The sequence below is a fragment of the Carassius auratus genome, chromosome 28 (assembly GCF_003368295.1).
Source record: "Carassius auratus strain Wakin chromosome 28, ASM336829v1, whole genome shotgun sequence".
NCBI classification, from domain to species: domain Eukaryota; kingdom Metazoa; phylum Chordata; class Actinopteri; order Cypriniformes; family Cyprinidae; genus Carassius; species Carassius auratus.
Window position 1 is genome coordinate 15,520,665 of NC_039270.1, and position 18,611 is coordinate 15,539,275.

At 36.6% G+C, this 18,611-nt stretch overlaps 1 protein-coding gene across 4 annotated transcripts in view; it reads left to right on the forward strand.

Moving 5' to 3' along the window:
• grin2aa (glutamate receptor, ionotropic, N-methyl D-aspartate 2A, a) overlaps nt 1-18,611 on the forward strand; it is a 143,229-nt gene that overhangs the window by 74,529 nt on the left and 50,089 nt on the right. For all 4 annotated transcript variants that reach the window (XM_026208159.1, XM_026208161.1, XM_026208160.1 and 1 more), the window contains 2 exons: nt 4,297-4,889; nt 13,639-13,753. In XM_026208159.1, the coding sequence (XP_026063944.1) occupies nt 4,297-4,889; nt 13,639-13,753 (708 nt within the window). The remainder of the gene's footprint in view (nt 1-4,296; nt 4,890-13,638; nt 13,754-18,611) is intronic.

An 18,611-nucleotide genomic window follows, 5' to 3' on the forward strand; every position in this document is an offset into this window, starting at 1 on the left:
AAATTTGCTTCACCAAAGTATTTCTAGTTTTGCTATTATTATTAGTTCTGCCATTTACACTCACCGAACACTTTATTAGGTAAACGTATTCAATTGCTTGGGAACACAAATTGCTAATCAGCCAATCACATTGCAGCAGCTCACTGCATTTAGACGTCTAGATGTTGTGAAGACAACTTGCTGAAGTTCAAACCGAGCATCAGAATGGGGAACAAAGGGGATTTAAGTGACTTTGAACATGGAATGGTTGTTGGTGCCAGACGGGCTGGTCTGAGTATTTCAAAAACTGCTGATCTACCTTTGATTTCCACACATAACCATCTCTAGGGTTTACAGACAAGGTCCGAAAAAGAGAAACTATCCAGTGAGCGGCAGTTGTGTGGACGAAAATGCCTGGTTGATGTCAGAGGTGGGCAGACTGGTTAGAGAAGAAAGAAAGGCAACAGTAACTCAAATAACCATTCGTTACAACCAAGGTACTCAGGATACAGTTTCTGAACGCACAACACGTCGAACCCTGAAGCAGATGGACTACAGCAGCAGAAGACCACACCAGGTCCCGCTTCTGTCAGCTAGGAAAATCATTAAAAAAAATGATCAAATCATCTCAGACTGTTTTCTTGAACATGACAATGAGTTTACGTTACTCAAATGTCCTCCACAGTCACCAGATGTGACAGGGATGTGGCGGAACGGGAGATTCGAATCATGGATGTGCAGCCGACAAATCTGCAGCAACTGCCTGACGCTATCATGTCAATATGGACCAAAATATATGAGGAATGTTTCCGACACCTTGTTGAATCTATACCACAAATAATTAAGGCAGTTCCGAAGGCAAAAGGGGATCCAACCCGGTAATAGCAAAGTCTACCTAATAAAGTTGACATATATATATACTGTATAGTCTTTGACTATGGATTACTTAAAAATATGGTATGTGTAATTTCCTTTTTTTTTTGAAAAAGACTATTTCCATATGAATGCATTATTTATTGAATATAGAATTTGATTAAAAAATTTCATACATTTTTGTAAAAAATTCTAAATTTGTTCTTATAATGATGGAAAAAGTGAAATGGTAAAATAACAACAAAATTAACAAGAATTATGCTAGTAGTGATGTGACATTCAGCCAAGTATGGTGATCCATGCTCAAGATTTGTGCTCTGCATTTAACCCATTCAAAGTGCACACACACACACAGCTGTGAACACACACCCAGAGCAGTGGGCAGCCATTTATGCATTTATACTTCCCTAAATATACTGCTACTACTATTATAGTAAATCTTTTGTGTTTTCTTTACATTATGTTTATAGTACCAGTCAAAGGTTTGGATCTCAAAATGGAGTAAAATTTCACATGAGTCAAAATACCAAATTATCCAAATATTTCCATTCAGAGAAAAGACATGTTATTAAATCTTGCAGAAAAACTGGACACAGGTCCAGGAAAAGCTGTCATTGCCAGCCCATCGACTGACTAATAAACATTTATTGCAATGACCACTCAATCAAGTGTCTCCAGCATGAACCCTGTGTTTCATTAACTTTCCATCACATAAACAGAAGATAATCACTGCTGCTATCCGAAGCAGCTTTAATGAATGTCTTATATTTTGCTGGCACTGAATAAAAAAAGGACGAGAAGGCCAACAAAAATCTGATGTGGTGTTTGAAGATACTGATGTGGGTGAGTGTCATCTGGGAGGCCAGATGGTTGGTCATGGAAAAGTAGCATAACAGATTTGGTCAAAGGAAATGTAAGTTATATCCACAGTTATCTTGTGTTTACTTTGCAGCGCCAGTGTCTGTTTAAATTCCCCGGTGTGTGAAATTGGGAATGTCAAGCCAAGCTTCCTGAAAATAGCAACATATGCAGACTTTAACATGTTTCCTATACAGGCATCTTTCACACATGCACACAAAGACAGATGCCTGATCTTACATCTGTATTCACTCATGGGCTACCTTTCATTTACCATTTATAAGGCTGCAGTAATAGGTTTACATTGAAATGGTGGTGGGAAAAATAGTGTTAGCATGATTGAGAAGGTTAATGAAAGCATGGTGCGTTACTTACAAAGGCTTCTGATCCTCTCATTCATAAAATGAGTAAAAAGTTTGAACTCAGAATATGAATCAAAAAATGATTGTGTCCTTTGTGCATCAGAGGGCTCCTTAAAGCTGTGGAACTGTGGGATGCTGGAGGGAATAGTTCTAAAGGCACATGGGGATTGAATTTGCTCAGCCAGAAAGAACTGGCTCGGTGCATCATTATGATTAGACAATGAGTTCATCAAGGCCAGAGATGCATATATCAGATGGATCTCAGAGGAGCTAAAGAACCAGAAAAGCTCTTCTCTTTCCTTTTTATCTTGTTATATTTTAATAAAGAACCATATTAACTTTTGTTAACTCTGTCAGTCTGTAATACTGAGTTGAGAGCTCTTCCAAGTATTTCAGTGGTTCCTCTATTCCATCTGTTCTGGTGTATTATGAATTCTTTTATTTTAACTGTTGTTGTGTTTTTATTTGAAGTCTATTACTGAAACACTAATATTACAATTCTACCTAACACAATAAGATACATTTTCCATGTTATGGCCAATAAACACTAAAATAACTTGTTTTAAATGCTACAAGTGAATTTAGGCTTTAAAAAATTATAATGTATGCTACGAAAAATGGATATTCATTTTGAGATTAAATGATAAAAAATTATTGCATTCAAAAAATATTACTATTATAAAGATTAGAGAAAATCACCTTTGAAGTTTTCCAAATGAAGTCCTTAGCTATGCATATTACTGATCAAAAATTACATTTTGATATATTTATGGTATCAAATTTACAAAATATTTTCATGGAAAATGATCTGTACTTAATTTCCTTTTTACTTTTGGCATAAAAGTAACCGATAATTTTGACTCATACAATGTATTTTTGGGTATTGTTACAAATGTACCTGTGCTACATTTGACGTGCAAAGACAAAAGCCGGTAACTTCGATTTAAATTTAGTTAATGTCATTTTTGGGACATTCAAGACAGCCTTTATTATGTGTGTAAGTATCCTGAGTGAATTTCATTGTTTTTCTGAGAAAACCATGGGTCGTCTCAACCGTAACTTCGAAAAGCCCTGGAGAAACCCACTGTATAACACCAGTTACCGCTTTTTCACGTTGTTTGGAATGCTCAAATTGAGTTATGGCATTCTGACTTTGTTTAACCGCACATCAATATGAAGTTATAGTGTCAGTTTGGAGTTATATGGTGTTCTGCTTTGTTTTACTCTCCATTAAAGTCTAGATAGGTCGATCGTGTTCTACCAAACTGCTCCATATTACAAAGCACTGTAAAGACTATATACCTTGGCACCAATATGTAGTCGTGAATAACCTTAAAATATTTTTTTTCTTTTTGTAATGGAGATTATTCACCAGGCTGTCACTTCTAGGTGGGCGGGTGTGGAACTCGAATGCCGTAGCTAGCATGATCAATCATAAAATCAGTAGCCTACTGACAGTTCGCAATTAAATCCATATCCTACCTTTTCTTGTAACCCGATAAAATCAATCCATGGTGATGAACGTCAGTGGAGATGTTTAATCCACAAGCATTCTGAGCGCTGTTCCCACTTGTTGCCGTTCACATCAATCCACAAGTCGTTCTTTTAGGTTTGGCTGTTTAATACAAGTCAATATAAAAGCAATTATGCTATGTCTAGCATTCTTTTATGTTACTGACGCTAATTGCAAATAAATTGGTATCCACAGTATCCACTCATGTTTAACTTTTAGTCCGCTTGTTACGGTAAAAATAATAATATTAATACAGTCACATTATTATATGCAATAGCCTTTATGAGCCCATGATCACTAGATTTTATACAGGTGTTACAGGTGATCAGCATACAAATATTGACAATGTGGAAGTTACTGCCTTTTGCCTTGGTTTGATTTTTCACGTTTTGCAGACAATGCAAAGGCAGAGTACATTAACTTCAAAATAGGGGCTAAAAATCAAGTTTGAGCTCATAATTTTTTATGTAGATAATTAGCATTACTAAAACATCTAATTGTTAGATTTTCAGTGTCCTATCTATAATTAATTTGGCTGGACTAGTAAAAAAACTTAAAGTCACTTTTCTCAGTTTCACACTCTAGCGAGTTAAGGTCTTTTGCCTTTGTAGGGCAGTATTTATGACTGGTTTTGTGCTCGGGGATCACATATTTGTTTGGTGTAATATGCTATATATACTGAGACAGTTTTTGTCTTTTTTTGTTCAACAGGATGTAAAATCTACATTCTTCCAGTTCGGGGCCTCCATCCAGCAGGAGGCGCTGCTCATGCTCAACATCATGGAAGAGTATGACTGGCACATCTTCTCCATAGTGACAAGCAAGTTCCCGGGCTACCAGGATTTCATTGCCATCCTGAAGACCACAGTCGACAACAGCTTTGTCGGTTGGGACCTCCAGCACACAATCACCCTTGACGCCGTAGATGGGGACTCCAGGACCCAGATCCAGCTGAAGAAGGTGCAGTCTCCAGTCATCCTCTTGTACTGCTCCAAGGACGAGGCGGCTTATGTCTTAGAGGAGGCCCGATCACTGGGTCTGACTGGTTTCGGCTACATCTGGATCGTGCCCAGCTTGACCACGGGCAACCCAGACATAACTCCAGATACGTTCCCCTCTGGAATGATCTCTGTATCCTACGATGACTGGGACTATCCTCTTGAGGCACGGGTTCGAGATGGGCTTGGGATTATAACCACAGCAGCTGCAGCCATGCTGGAAGAGTTTGGGGACATCCCAGAGGCCAAAACTAGCTGCTATGGCCAAATGGAGAAAACCAAGCTGCCACCCAGCGCATTGCACAAGTGAGTGAAGAATGAGAACTGGGTTTTTTATCTGTGTGTCTGTGGTAGGATACTGTTTTCTGTCAAAAGCCTGTCCATCCAGTTCCTGCACTTAAAGAGGGTTATTTATGTGGGAAAACACAGTTTTAGATCAGTCAAGTGGAAAAAGGAAAAGGTGGAAAAACAACAACCGAAGAGGTCTTTGTTAAGCCCCTTTCACACTGAGATTCCGGATAATATACATGTAACGTGTCCCGTCAGTTGCTCCTTCATTTACACCGCCAGTGATTTCCCAGAATCTGTGCGTGCATTCACACACAACCCATAAAGGTACCGTAATGATACGTGACATCAGGATGTGACGTGTAATGTATGAGTCAAAAACGCTAGGCATGTTATCTTTCACTTTTCTAACTTCAATAAGAAAACATACATACATACATACATATATATATATATATATATATATATATATATATATATATATAATTAATTTACACAGTGAAGAATATGCAGTATAGTTTGTCTTATTGCATGCAATTAGTTTCTTATTCTTATTTAATAACTGACTGTTTACTTCAGTAACTTCAGTACTTCAGTGAGCTTGTATGTAGATATAAATTGCTCAAACTAAGGTAAAAACATAACAGTTCATTAAGAAAGATCTTTATACACCTCTTAAAACATAGTTATTTATATTATAGTTATTTATATTATATTGCATTTCTGTAAATAGATCTTTGTAAATGTCACATATTGCACCTTTAAAATAAAATTACTCATTATATAAGATATAAGATTTTGGCAATATCGGCCACCCCTAGTAGGGCATTTGCAAAAGTAGTCTCAGCTTTCTAATGTTAGACCTTCTATGTCTCCGGGCAGGTGATTCAATTTCAAGTGGTCTCCAAAGATTCCAAACAATGTTTAATTTATACAATTTTAATTAAGACATCAATATAGAGTCAAATAAAAATACAATGCCAATATCATACACTCTCAGAAGATCAAACGAGAAAAATGTACAAAGGGGGCAGTAACTTTTGAAAAAGTACACCTTTGTACCCTATTTATCGGTTGCACTCTATTTTACAGTACGTGTACTAACATAGTGTACTTACAGTGTATTTCTGGTAATACAAGGTAACTACATGGGGTAGGGTTAGGTTTAGGGGTAGGTTCAGTGTTAGTACCTAGTTATTACATAGTTATTGTAATTACTATAATAAGTACATAGTATGTACATTAGGAATAGGACTGTAAAATAAAGTGCTACCTATTTATCCCTAACAGGTCTATATTAGTAACTGAAATGTACATATTACTAAGTGGTACATATTTGTACCCCAAAAAGGGTAGTGTCCCAGAGTGTGTAGACCTTATATGTACAGTACATTTGGGGTTGCTACAATTAAAACAAACAAACAAAAACAATTGACCTTTGCACATTGAATAACTTTCCTGAGATCAATTTGGTGACAGTTTGTTGTTTCATTGGCATCTTTCTGCAGTTTAAACACAGATCAGGTTATTACACATGGGATGTTATACATCAAAGACAAACAAAGCTTTTTTTGTTTGTTTGTTTCAATGTCCTGAAAAAAAGGGATGCATTTGAAAGCTGCGAATATGTTTTATTTCAAATTAAGTCTCAAAAGTGAGTGAGCGAGCAGAACCAGCTTATTGTGTGTGTCTCTGTTGGTTTTCCATCCATCTTGTTCAAGTGGAAACAAGAGGGCTATTTATTTGAGCAAATGCAGTTTTTGGTCAGTCAGGTGGAAAAAGGAAAATAGGGGGTGGAAGAAAGCAACCCAAGAGGTCTGTAAGAGACAGGCATGGGTCGGGCGTATGCAAAATTTATTGTTACATTCTTCTAATATATTTCTCAACGTGAGCTGCATTCCTGAGTAAGCTAATGGTTGATGTGCTCAGGGGCAGATGGGGAACACTAAGGGAGGTTTTTAGGTAGTTGCAGCGCCCAGAGGCGGGTACTGCTGCACTTCTCAAACTCTCACGGGATGGCGCGGCATAGTGCAGCGCTCCCGTGCTTTTAATGAATAATGTTTTACACAGGGCAGAACAACATAGAGACCTTGCTAATGCATTTGGAGAGCTCTCCAAATCTAAAGTGCTCTTGATGAGCCCGGGTGCTTTTGTTCCTTTAGCTCCTGCGTTGGAGCCGACTGCAGCACCCCGCTTGCATACTGCCAGTCCTTAGTCTGTCTCACCCATATGCCTCTGTGGTACCTGCCAGTGCTGAGCAGACATGCTGAATTGCCCCATTTGCAGTGGAGCGGTGTTGCCTGAGATACATGTTCAGCCTGCTGTCTGGGGTACATTAATCCTGATAGTCTCAGCACAGATGGTCAAAGGCTTGGCCAGAGATGGGCTCTACTAGAGCCAGCAAAGAAGAGGACTTGTGCCCTGACTGCATGGGGTCTCTTCTGTATTCTACACTTTTTAGACATGTAGATAATCAGATAAAAGTTATGAGATTATTTGAAAATATGGCCTTGTTCTTGGATTGAATAATTCCTACAAAATAACCTAGTCAAAATCTTTCTGTAAATATGAGCTTTTATATGTTGGATTTAGACTCACTGTTTCAACATTTTGAGCTACTTTGACTCAGAAACACATTTGGTGTTTTATGCACTAAATTTATAATGATACAATTACTATATTTAATGTTCTAATGAATTATGATATGAGAATTATGATAGAAGTATAGAAGATAGAATTTCTTTATAGATAGAATTATACTGTTAAATTAAACTTTTACAAATAGACTGTCATAACACCTCTGAAGTAGGATTTGAAATATTCCCAAAAATTTTCACATTTTTGACAGAATTTGAACATACCTAAAACAATTAAGACATCAATAAAAAGTTATGTAATGCACCTACATGTACAAATAGAATATGGTGAATATAATATATAATTTAAAATATAAATATATATATATAGACTACTGTTCAAATGTTTGGAGTGAGATTTTTTATGTTTTTGAAAGAAATCTCATGTTCAATATTGGACAATATTATTACAATTTAAAGTAACTGCTTTCTATTTGAATATATTTTAAGTGTCACATGATCCTTAAAAATCATTATATGGCCCAAGAAACATTACTGTTAAAAATGTTTTACAAATGTAAGTCTTTTTTAATATTTTTGTAGAAATCATAATACATTTCCTATTTTTGTTAGATTCTGCAGATTCTTTCTCAAATTCTTTATGAACAATTTATATTTTTATATTTTTTCTTATACTCTTTGTAATTTTTTTTATCATTTCTTATGATCTTTTCTTATAACCTGCAAAAATCCTTTCGTTTTGCAGAAAATTATAGAAAATCCTATCTATATTTAAGCAGTGATGTATTTGGCACAGCTTTTTTCTTTAGGTTGGGGGGAAAAACTGGTAAGTGAACCTCTGTCTGCAGCTCATGCTCTTGTTAAAATTGAGTGTCAGAAGCCTGGGTGAAATATGCAGTCCCCAAGCAAAATTTTCCTTTATGACAGATTTAAGACTGTCATCTGAAGTGCTGTGAAAACCAGACCTTAGCAAAAATTTATCCTTCATATATCAGTGACGAATACTGAAATTACCTGTCAACAAGGGAGAGGCACGGCGAGTCCAGTGTGCCTCCGCCCCTCTGTTGGGGACCAAGGGTAGCTGTCAGCTGTGCTCTCTGGAGCCATACATTTCTGAAATAAAGGGCACTTTAAACACTCCCATTGAGACGGGAGCCAATCTAACCACCCCCAACAAAACACCATTTCACAGAGGGCAATGCCACAGGAGTCACCGCTATTACTTTGAACCTTCACAGGCAAAATTAAATATGACTTATGGAATTTATAATACTGGAATATGAGCTGAAGTGGACTAAGCATTTCCAAGCGGTGGCAACAGGTCATTATATCGTGGGGCGGGTTAGCAGTGATGTCACTGGTGCTTTGGCCTTAAACGGCCTGAGCTGTATCCACTCATCAAGGCCTTGGTGACTTGGAGTGAAGGGAAATAGAAATAATACTTTTATATGGCCATCACAGTGCATTAAAGCGAGTTAAGTTGGCAGGCAGCAGCACAATGGGAAGCATTACAAAGTGCTGGGTTATAAATAACTGTCTTGAGCCTCTGCTGTCCTCCCTATAGTGAAGAAAGCAATGTTTCTGAAAGAGTCAAAGAGTGGCCCAGACCTCAGAAAACTAGTCAAAACTCTCTTTGGTCATTTCGATAAATCTCTCTGGTTCATGCGATAAATCCCACCTCTTGTGTCCGTGCGTGTTTTTCTATCACTAATCTGTCTTAATGTACGACATAATGGTGTTAATGAAAAGACTATTGTAAAGAAATTAAGTGAACAACTCACACACTTAGATATAAACACTTTGTTACATCAAAATAAGTCTTAAAAATGGCATGAAAACATGATCCGTGGGACTTTTTAGTGAGTAATCAGCTTGGTGAAATTTAAAGTAAATCTCCGTGTCTGTGACCAATATTTACCGAGCTTTGATGACTGATGATCTAAAAATATAAATAAATCAATAGTTAAAAGTTAACTATTAAAAAGGAGTCAATTATTGAAATGTCTGGAATGTATGTGTATATATATATATATATATATATATATATATATATATATATATATATATATATATATATATATATATATATATATATATAAATGTATGTATATTTAGTATACTTTCTAGATTTTTCTATTTAATAAAAAATCTATTCATATATATCTATACAAATTTTGCATCAAATCCACTTTTTATTCATATAAAACATAGGATTTATTTATTTAGTAATTTTCTAAGCACTTTGGCATTCCCTGGATCCCAGTTTGAAAACACTTGGCTTACATCAGCTTTACACACACACTAGTGAGATGGTTAATGGTTATTCTCCTACATCTGTTCTTGTGTCTACAGCAAAATAAAGGCACTCAGACAGAACACACAAACTGCTTCACTGAATGTGGTGGAATGATCTGGTCAAGGGGAGAGTATGCAGAGACAACCGACAAGAAGATGGTTTTTATCTTTGGTCAAAATCCATAAGGCCTAGAATCAATTATTTTACGCAAGCATAGCAATGGGTAGCATGTTCGTGTCAGGTTTTTAGTATAAAACCTTTGGCTGGAAGGACTTTAATTGACCTGAATGTGTCCTCAAGGGAGATGAGAGACATCAAACACACACAGACCCACCAGTCACTCCCTTCTCCTCACACGTGCCATTAGGAGCATATTTTCTCCTATATGGCTTGCCGTGCCCCACTTTGTATCAGATGTACTTAGTAGCACAGGTTTACACATGCACTCATTCTGCCATTCCCTGGGTCTGTGTAACGTCTGCCTGAGCCCCAGGTGAAAAGACCTCCAGAGTCCCAGCTGCCCTGGTATTGTCCTACAGATGCGATGCTCTCTTATGACATTGATTGAGTACTGCACAGATATCTGTGTCAGAAATATGATTGGATTTGTTTGTGCATCACATTCTGAGTTATTACTCAAGGGATAGTTGATTTGATTTACATGTTCCGTCATGCCAGTGGGTTCGGCTCGAGAAGTGCAGACTCCCCGCAAATGAACTAACTTCATGTAGGAACATTTTCTTGCTTCTCTAATGACTGAAAAAAATTCTGTATGTCGCATAGGGAACATCGTGCCTGCCCTCATTAGTGTCAACCCCGTTACTATATATGCCTAACGAGGAACTGTTTTATTCAACCGCGCTCGGATGTTTGCAGTGCAGCTAACTACTTCAGTTTGACCACATATAAAGTACTGTGAACATTTTCACCCACCTATTTCAATCTGGAGGATCCCAGAGCAGCTGTGCGGCCCTTTCAGGACTTCACAGTGAGCAAGCATGGGTCAGAGGTTGCTATGTGCTTTAATTTGGGAGAAGTGAGCTGGGGCTCTTGTCCTTGAAGCACAGGTCTGCTGTGACATTGTGGAGATGGTCATGGAAGGTCTGTTGGGTTGGATCGGGTCAGGTCTAGTTGTTGTGCTGGTGTAGGGCAGAGCAGGACATTCAGGGGCATTATACGTTTTTTTTTTTTTTATATATATATATAATGCATTGGTTCTTTGCATTTGTTTCTTTTCTTTTCTTTTTTTTTGTCTGAAAAACAGCATTTTTTTACACTTACATATCAACCCATTTTCTCATTTTGTGTTCCACAGGGGGGGAAAAGAGTTTTACCTTAATTTGGGCAACATGAGGGTGTGTAAATGTGTTGGATTTAATTCAGATTTTTAAAGATTTACTTTATAGGTTAATATACTGTTGTATATTTAATAAATATTTTTAGAGATGCACTATTTCAGTTATCGGCTAATAAAATGTATTTATTTATTTATCTGTATCGGTTGATATTTGGGCCATATACTATATATGAACCAGTATTGGATATACAGTAATGACTGCTTATTTCCCATATTTTTAAAGATTAGATTACTTTGGCCATCATCTGACACTCAGAAAGAATTAAATGTAATCTTAAAAAAAAAAAAAAAAATCCCCCCCAAAAAACTAAAAAGAAACTTTAGTGACACTAATAATTAACAAATCTTAACATATCTCTATACTTAATGGTGTGTTTTTCATTTATTTAAACAAAATAGCATATCATTATTATAGCATTTATTTATTAAATAAAAAAGTGCTGTCAGTGTTGGCTAACATTTTAATATTGGTGCATACTTACATTATATAAAAGCTATATATATTTTAGATGTTGCACTACATGTCCACTTGATCCAAAACATTGTTTAAAAAAGGGAATCATGTCTAGGGGCAGCTCAAAATCAATGTTGACTCAGTTTCCATATGCAGATGTTCACGTATCTGTTTGCCACTGTGGTTCTTCCAGTCCTAACGCCACAAGTCTAGCAGTGACAGAACATACAGTACTAAGCTAATGAGCACAACTTTCACACCTCTGCAATCCGGCTGAGAACCTAAAGCTCTATTGACACACTGTGTCCAGTGTCTGCTTTCCTCAGTAATTGGTAAAAGGGGCTCTGCAGGTGTGACCAGTGTAGTGATCCACAGTTCACAGTCTTAGCAGTAGCAAAGGGAACTGGGTGAGGTGTAAAATATGAAAGGAGGTTTAAAATAAATAAGGGAGCCCACTGTGAATGGAAACATGTCATGCAGTGGAGGAAAGCAGAGTTTATCGATTCTCTCCCTCTCCCACAGTCTGATGTAATTGGATTCAGCGATATATCTAGGGTGAGTGGGCCTTCGCTTCGCCCCCTAAATGGGACCCCAATCAATTCAAAAAGCTGCACTGCCATTCAGTCACTATACGCCCACTAAGACCCGTTTCATAAATCGATCATCGTGCCACACTCCTAATTCTGCTCACCTGGCAGTACTGCGGCAAGAAACTTACCTCCAGTCCGTACCCGTGGCACAGGGATCGTTCAAATGGCTGGGTCATAATTACTGAGGAAGAGGGGCAGTCTGATGTGTTTGTGTCAGCTGGTGTTTTGCCACTCGGGTCTCTGAGGGAGGCCTGGCGACATGGTGTGAAAAGTGGGAAGGCAACACAACATGTTCCTCGCTTTATCGCATTTAAACTGATATGACAGGAACACAGTGGAATTGTGAAAAGAGAAGAATCCAGACTATTCACTTGGGTTTTACTTTTCATAAAAAATGGCCAACACCATTTATGTTGTGAGGGAAAACAAACAAACAAACACACTAAAAAACATTTAGACCAGTGTTTAAAATAATAATAATAGTTTGCCAAGGGCTTAAAAGTAGAAAATAAAGATGCTAAAAAAATTCTAGTATAAATAAATAAAAATACACTTAAATTGCCACCCCACCAAAAATGTTAATTAAATTTTTTTTAATTTTGAAGAATAATTTTCTTCAAAAAAACAAAACAAATATGTAAAAACAATATAGTAAATACATTTAAATAAAAATAACCTTAAGATTTGTTTTAATTCTTACTGATAAAAATGAGTCAAACATCATCATAAATTCCATCTTTAGAATAATAAATTAAATAGTATATTATGAGTTATGGCAAATGTAACCAAACAGAAAAGTTAACATTTTAACTTTCACAACCTAAAAAAATATGTTTATTAAAAAAACAAAATAAAAATCTAAAATTTTCTGTGTACCCACTAGCACCACCTTGTGTACCCCTGGGGTCAAATTATTGAAATTTCCCCAAAATATGAGCTATATTTTCCTGTTTTTCAGTATTCCAGAACACTGGCCCGATTTACTCCTGCACTTTAACCAAAAAAAAAAGAAGCTGAGGAACCAGTCAGAAATAATTTCTGTAGTAATCTACATAATGCCACAAATGATATCAAAGAACTTGTGTTGAACCCATAATGTTTCCTAAGACTGGTCTCTTCTGTTTTACATCTACATACTCTCTCTTTCTATTTCTTTGAAGATGGAGACAGAAGAAAGAATAGTAGTGATTCATGTAGATTTCATTGGATACTAATAATAACTCGGACAGATTTTTCAACTTCGCTTAATGTGACGTCTGATTTAGGTCAGTCATTAGTCTTCAGATGGCTCATTAATTCCTCTTTTTGTCTGCTTGCATGTTGAAAATGACCTTCATATGTTATTTTGATCTTTTAGGTATAGAATGAACATCATTAGGACTAAAAGTTATTTTCGTGCCTACTGCAGCAGATAAAATTTGTGCCACCTGACTGCTCTATTTCTGAACCTGATGAGGTTTCTGCTTCCTGTAGGTACATGATGAACGTAACTTGGGATGGCAGAGATCTGTCCTTCACCGAGGACGGTTACCAGGTGCATCCCAAACTGGTTGTGATCGTGCTGAACAAGGACAGAGAGTGGGAAAAGGTAAGGATGCCCTGTGCCACTGTCGAAAACAACTGACCTTCTTAACTGTGCCATTATAATTTCATTATAATTCCTCCAAGCAAAGCGTCATTAACAACTGTTCACACAATATTAGTACCCATGAATCCGCCATCTTAATTACACCCTGGAACGGTGTAAAAGTGTGTCAGTGCGGTAATTACCTCAGACGTGCGCTGCCAGAGTCTGCAAATTTGGAGGTGTAATTAGGGCATGTTTTTTTCCTTCTAGACAGCAATCCAGTCCAAGACCAAACATGAACGGGAACACACACATGTGCATAAACGCAGTTATCTTGGATGAGCGTATACTTATTTTTTCTGTTTTAGTAGAGAATGTGGTTCAGTGAAACCAGAGCAGGAGGAATAATTGGAATGGCAAAACAATGGGAGAAATTGATTTGTGGAGTTCGCTCTGCAAATCAATCAATACTGGTGGGAGTCTAATTGACAGAATAAGGCTTGCACTGAGAGACGGATTCAGTTATGAATACACATCCATGCAGCAAACGACAGATTTTGCTCGGATCAGGTTTTGATCTCTTGTTGGGAGAGCGTGACGATCATCAATAGTATTAAAACATCATGTGTTATTTGGAGGGGAATCCGCATACTGGTGGTCTGTCTTTATATAACATCGTACGGCTCATTAAATGACTGTTGTTTTGCTGATATGATATTGTGTTTGTATTACAGTAGGATAAAACACACTAAATTAGATCCCCGAGGTGTTTAGGTCCTCATTATTCATCTGATGTTAAAGTGTTCTATTGGGCTCTATTACAGCAGCTCTGTATTATTTTTCATGCTGTTTCAACTGTCCATTAAAGTTTTGGAGATTCATCAATCTGTTATAAAATCAGCTCATTTGGGACTAGATACTGTAGTAGTATTAGCGTTTAAACATAATATAATAGGTGGCAACAACATTCATTGTACAAATTCTCCTCAATGGCCCAAAGTCATTTTTATCACGTGAATTAAACAAAATTAGCTCACAGCACTTTAAACTTGACACGGTTTGCCACATTTGCGTTATTCTTCAAAACACTAGATGGCAAAGTGGAGAAAATATTAGCCGAACCAATTTTTTCTCGCCATTATACACCATCAATACATTTTATAGTGAACTCAAATTTAAACTCAGTCTAATAACATTCATAAAATGTTTGCACAGTATGAAATAAGTTTGCCGTTCAAAAATATCAAATCGTTTAGACTACTGTACAAAAGGTTGCATGTAAAGATAAAAGCATGTGACTTCTAACATTATTTATTTGTAATATTACAGCCACCTTTACAGCTATACAGATACAATCATAAATTCATGTTTTGCATTATTTTCTTTGATGTTTGTATTTATGTGCTGATTAAATCATTTTCTGCATAAAATAAGTGTAAAGTCTGAAAGCAGTGTATCTCAGCGCGGTCAGAACTGATTCAATGAGATGCAGCACTGGACAAATGTGAAATGAACTGCACAAAAGAGATTGAAACTCATACCGCAGATTATCTCTCCCTCACATGGTCAGTTTCTCTCTCACTCGCAGTTTCAATCTCATTGCAATTATGATATTGTGCTGCGTCTCATTGAATCATGATGTGTAGTGCAATGTGTATTGTACAGTTACTGTTGTGTACTATGATACAGTATATACAGTACCATGGTACTGAAGGGTTGCTTTATTAAGATTTTTTATTGTTGAAAAGTTTAGGGGAAGTTTTTTTCTTTTCTTGAAAGATATTAATACTTTTATTTAGAAAAGATGCATTAAATTCATCTAAAGTGACAATAAGAGTATTTATGATGTTACAAAAAGTTCTGTTTATACAAAAAATATTTAACAGCAGAACTGTTTTCAGCATTGCTATTAATAAGAAATGTTTTTGAGCACTAAATCAATGTGACACTGAAGACTGAAGTAATGAAAACTCAGTTTTGCCATCACAGGAATAAATTACATTCTAAAATATATTCAAATAAAAAATTACTTTAAATTGTAAAAGTATTTTGCAGTATTACTATTTTTACTGTATTTTGATCAAATAAGTGCAGCCTTAGTGAGCATAAGTATTAAAAAATCTTACTGACCCCAAACTTTTGATTGGTACCAAATCACGGTATTTACATGAAGCCAACCTGCCAAAAAAATAAAAAAAATTAAAAAGAGGATATTACAGTAATTATATTTTTGTTAAAGTAAATTTTTGTTAAAGGGGTCATATGATGCGAATAAAATTTTTATTTTCTCTTTGGAGTGTTACAAGCTCTTGGTGCATGAAGAAGATCTGTAAAGCTGCAAAGACGAAAGTCTTAAATCAAAAGAGATATCCTGTGAGAGTAACCTACAATGCCAGTGTCTGTTTCTAAAGTGAGGTTGTTCTAACTTTCCAAGGACAGTTTGGCTCTTCTGACTCACAGTCTGTAAGTACATTTACATATTTAAAAAATTTGCTACTGATGATTCAAACGCGAGTTTTAAGCATTGTAGATATCCGTTCACAAATGCAGACATGGTTTTATGTTTACTCTGCGCGATATGCAACGCAATGCGTAAAAACACAGTATAAGTCATTATAATCCCTACTGGATGCAACAAATGCCTCATTTATAATGTTTTTTTTTTTGTCTCGTCGCACCGGGACATGGCATCACAGTATGGTAAGGTTCGTAACATTTCCGTTAAATATGCTAATGGGATTTGGCCAATCACAATGCACTGGATAGCTGGCCAATCAGAGCACAACTCGCTTTTCAGAACACTGAGCTTTGTAAAAATCAACACTTTTCATGAAGGAGCAACAATAATATACATTATGTGGAAAATAGTGTGTTTTTTTAAACCTTAAACCGCAAAAACACATTGCATAAAAGCAAATACACAAAATTTTTAGGAACGTCATATGACCCCTTTAAGTTTTTGTAAGCGTAAGAGATACCAGGCTGTATCAGGTCTTTTTTTAGCTCGCTTGGACACTCCAGATTTCTGCATGTATGAGCTCTGACTCTTTTGTGATGGTACAACAAATGGCAGACGTCTTAGTTGTTGGGCCTCAGTCAATCTAAAAATAGCCATTGACACTTTGCACTCTACGCTTGCCAGTGGCCATGTACAAATGTAACGCGCTCCTCCCTCGTTTTATCAGGGAGCTGACAGCTGCAAAGATCAAGCTGCTATGGTGCCAAATTAAATCCACATGAAAGTAATTACATTAATTAATTCCATGTCAAGTTGCCTCTTGTTGATGTTGATTAAAGCGGATAAAATGTTGAACTGGTTGTCACTCTGGCTGTGTGCTGTCACATATTATTTTTCCCCTTTGGACAGAGTTTTGGAAACGGATGACAGAAAACACTGGACTACAAGTGTCAGGAAAATAATCATAACTTAATAGGAATAAACCGCACAAACCCACTACTGACTCATCAGTGAACTTTCTCATGGGATGGGTTTCATCTCAAAGGATTGCAGGAGCTTCATTGTGGAGAACAGCAGAAAGACCATAAAAATCATAAAGAGGAATAATTTGAAGACATGATCATGTTACCACAGGTCTGCTCGGGTACGGACGGTAGGGAGCTTTTAAAACGCTTTAGGAGGACAAACAGGGACAGGCTTAGTTACATGTCAAATGCGTAGCTCTAAGGAACATAACTGCAGTGTAATGCAGTTTGACATCAGATATTAATCTGACAAAGTCTATTCATCAGTGTGAACTGCTGGCAGAGCAAAGACAAAAGCATGGGACAGATTTACAGCCCTGTTGAACCAAAGCAATATCTCACACCTTGCCCTAACCACACATCCACGTGGCTGTTAGTGTGTAGCACGTCATAAAGCATATTGTGCTTTTGCAAAGGCTGCACTAATGGCAGTAACTGAGTACAGATGCTGGACAGAATGACATTGATCTTGCATCGTTAATGCTTAGGCCTAGGTGCCCTAAACAGTTTGCGGTTGTCACTTCTGGAACTTTAGTGTGTATATGGCCATTGATTTTTGCCTATTATCCAAATTTTCCTCTGCACACAAAACATGCACACACTCCCTCTATGTAAATGCCAGTGTCTGTGTCTGAAACAATTAGAGTTGATGATTTCTGGTGACATAAGCGACAACGACTGTCAGAGATGTGGCAATTCAGTTTAAGTCATTTCAGTATATGCAAATGGCAAAATGACAAATATAGTGCAGACAGTATCTGGATTTCCATCTCTGTAATTTTATGCAGATTCCACGATTTTGTGCAAAAATGCAGTATACGTAGAATTTTTTAATGCACACAAACACCACCTTCTTGAGTGCATTTTCTGCCACCATGGTATTTGTGTTCATGTTTTGATATCAATACAGGCAAAATCTCAAGTAAGCATATTTTATCAGTTTTTTATAATGTACTGATTTTTTTTTTAGTCATTAGTGATTTGTGGTAGATGCGACTCATTAAGGATGAAACAAATCAGGGTTGTTCAAAATGAATAGCAATTAATTTTGTAATGATGCATAAAAATGCAGAATGGAAACAAAAAATGTGTATATAATGTACCAAATTCTGAACTAATGATTCAGGAATAGATTTTTTAATTGAATAAATTAAAGGTCATTTGCCTAAAGTTGAAATGACTTTGCTGCATCGCCAATTTTTGCTGTCGTTTATGTCACCAAAAATCAACTGGAAATTAATGACATTCATTTGATTTGTCACTGCAAAAATCTTTATATACCTGTTTCAGTCAGGTGTAGCAGCAGTCAAGAAATTGTACGTTTTTCACTGGAGCACTAGAAAATGTTTATAAACTTATTTCAGCTAAGTTTTGAGCTACAGCTTGATATAAAAGA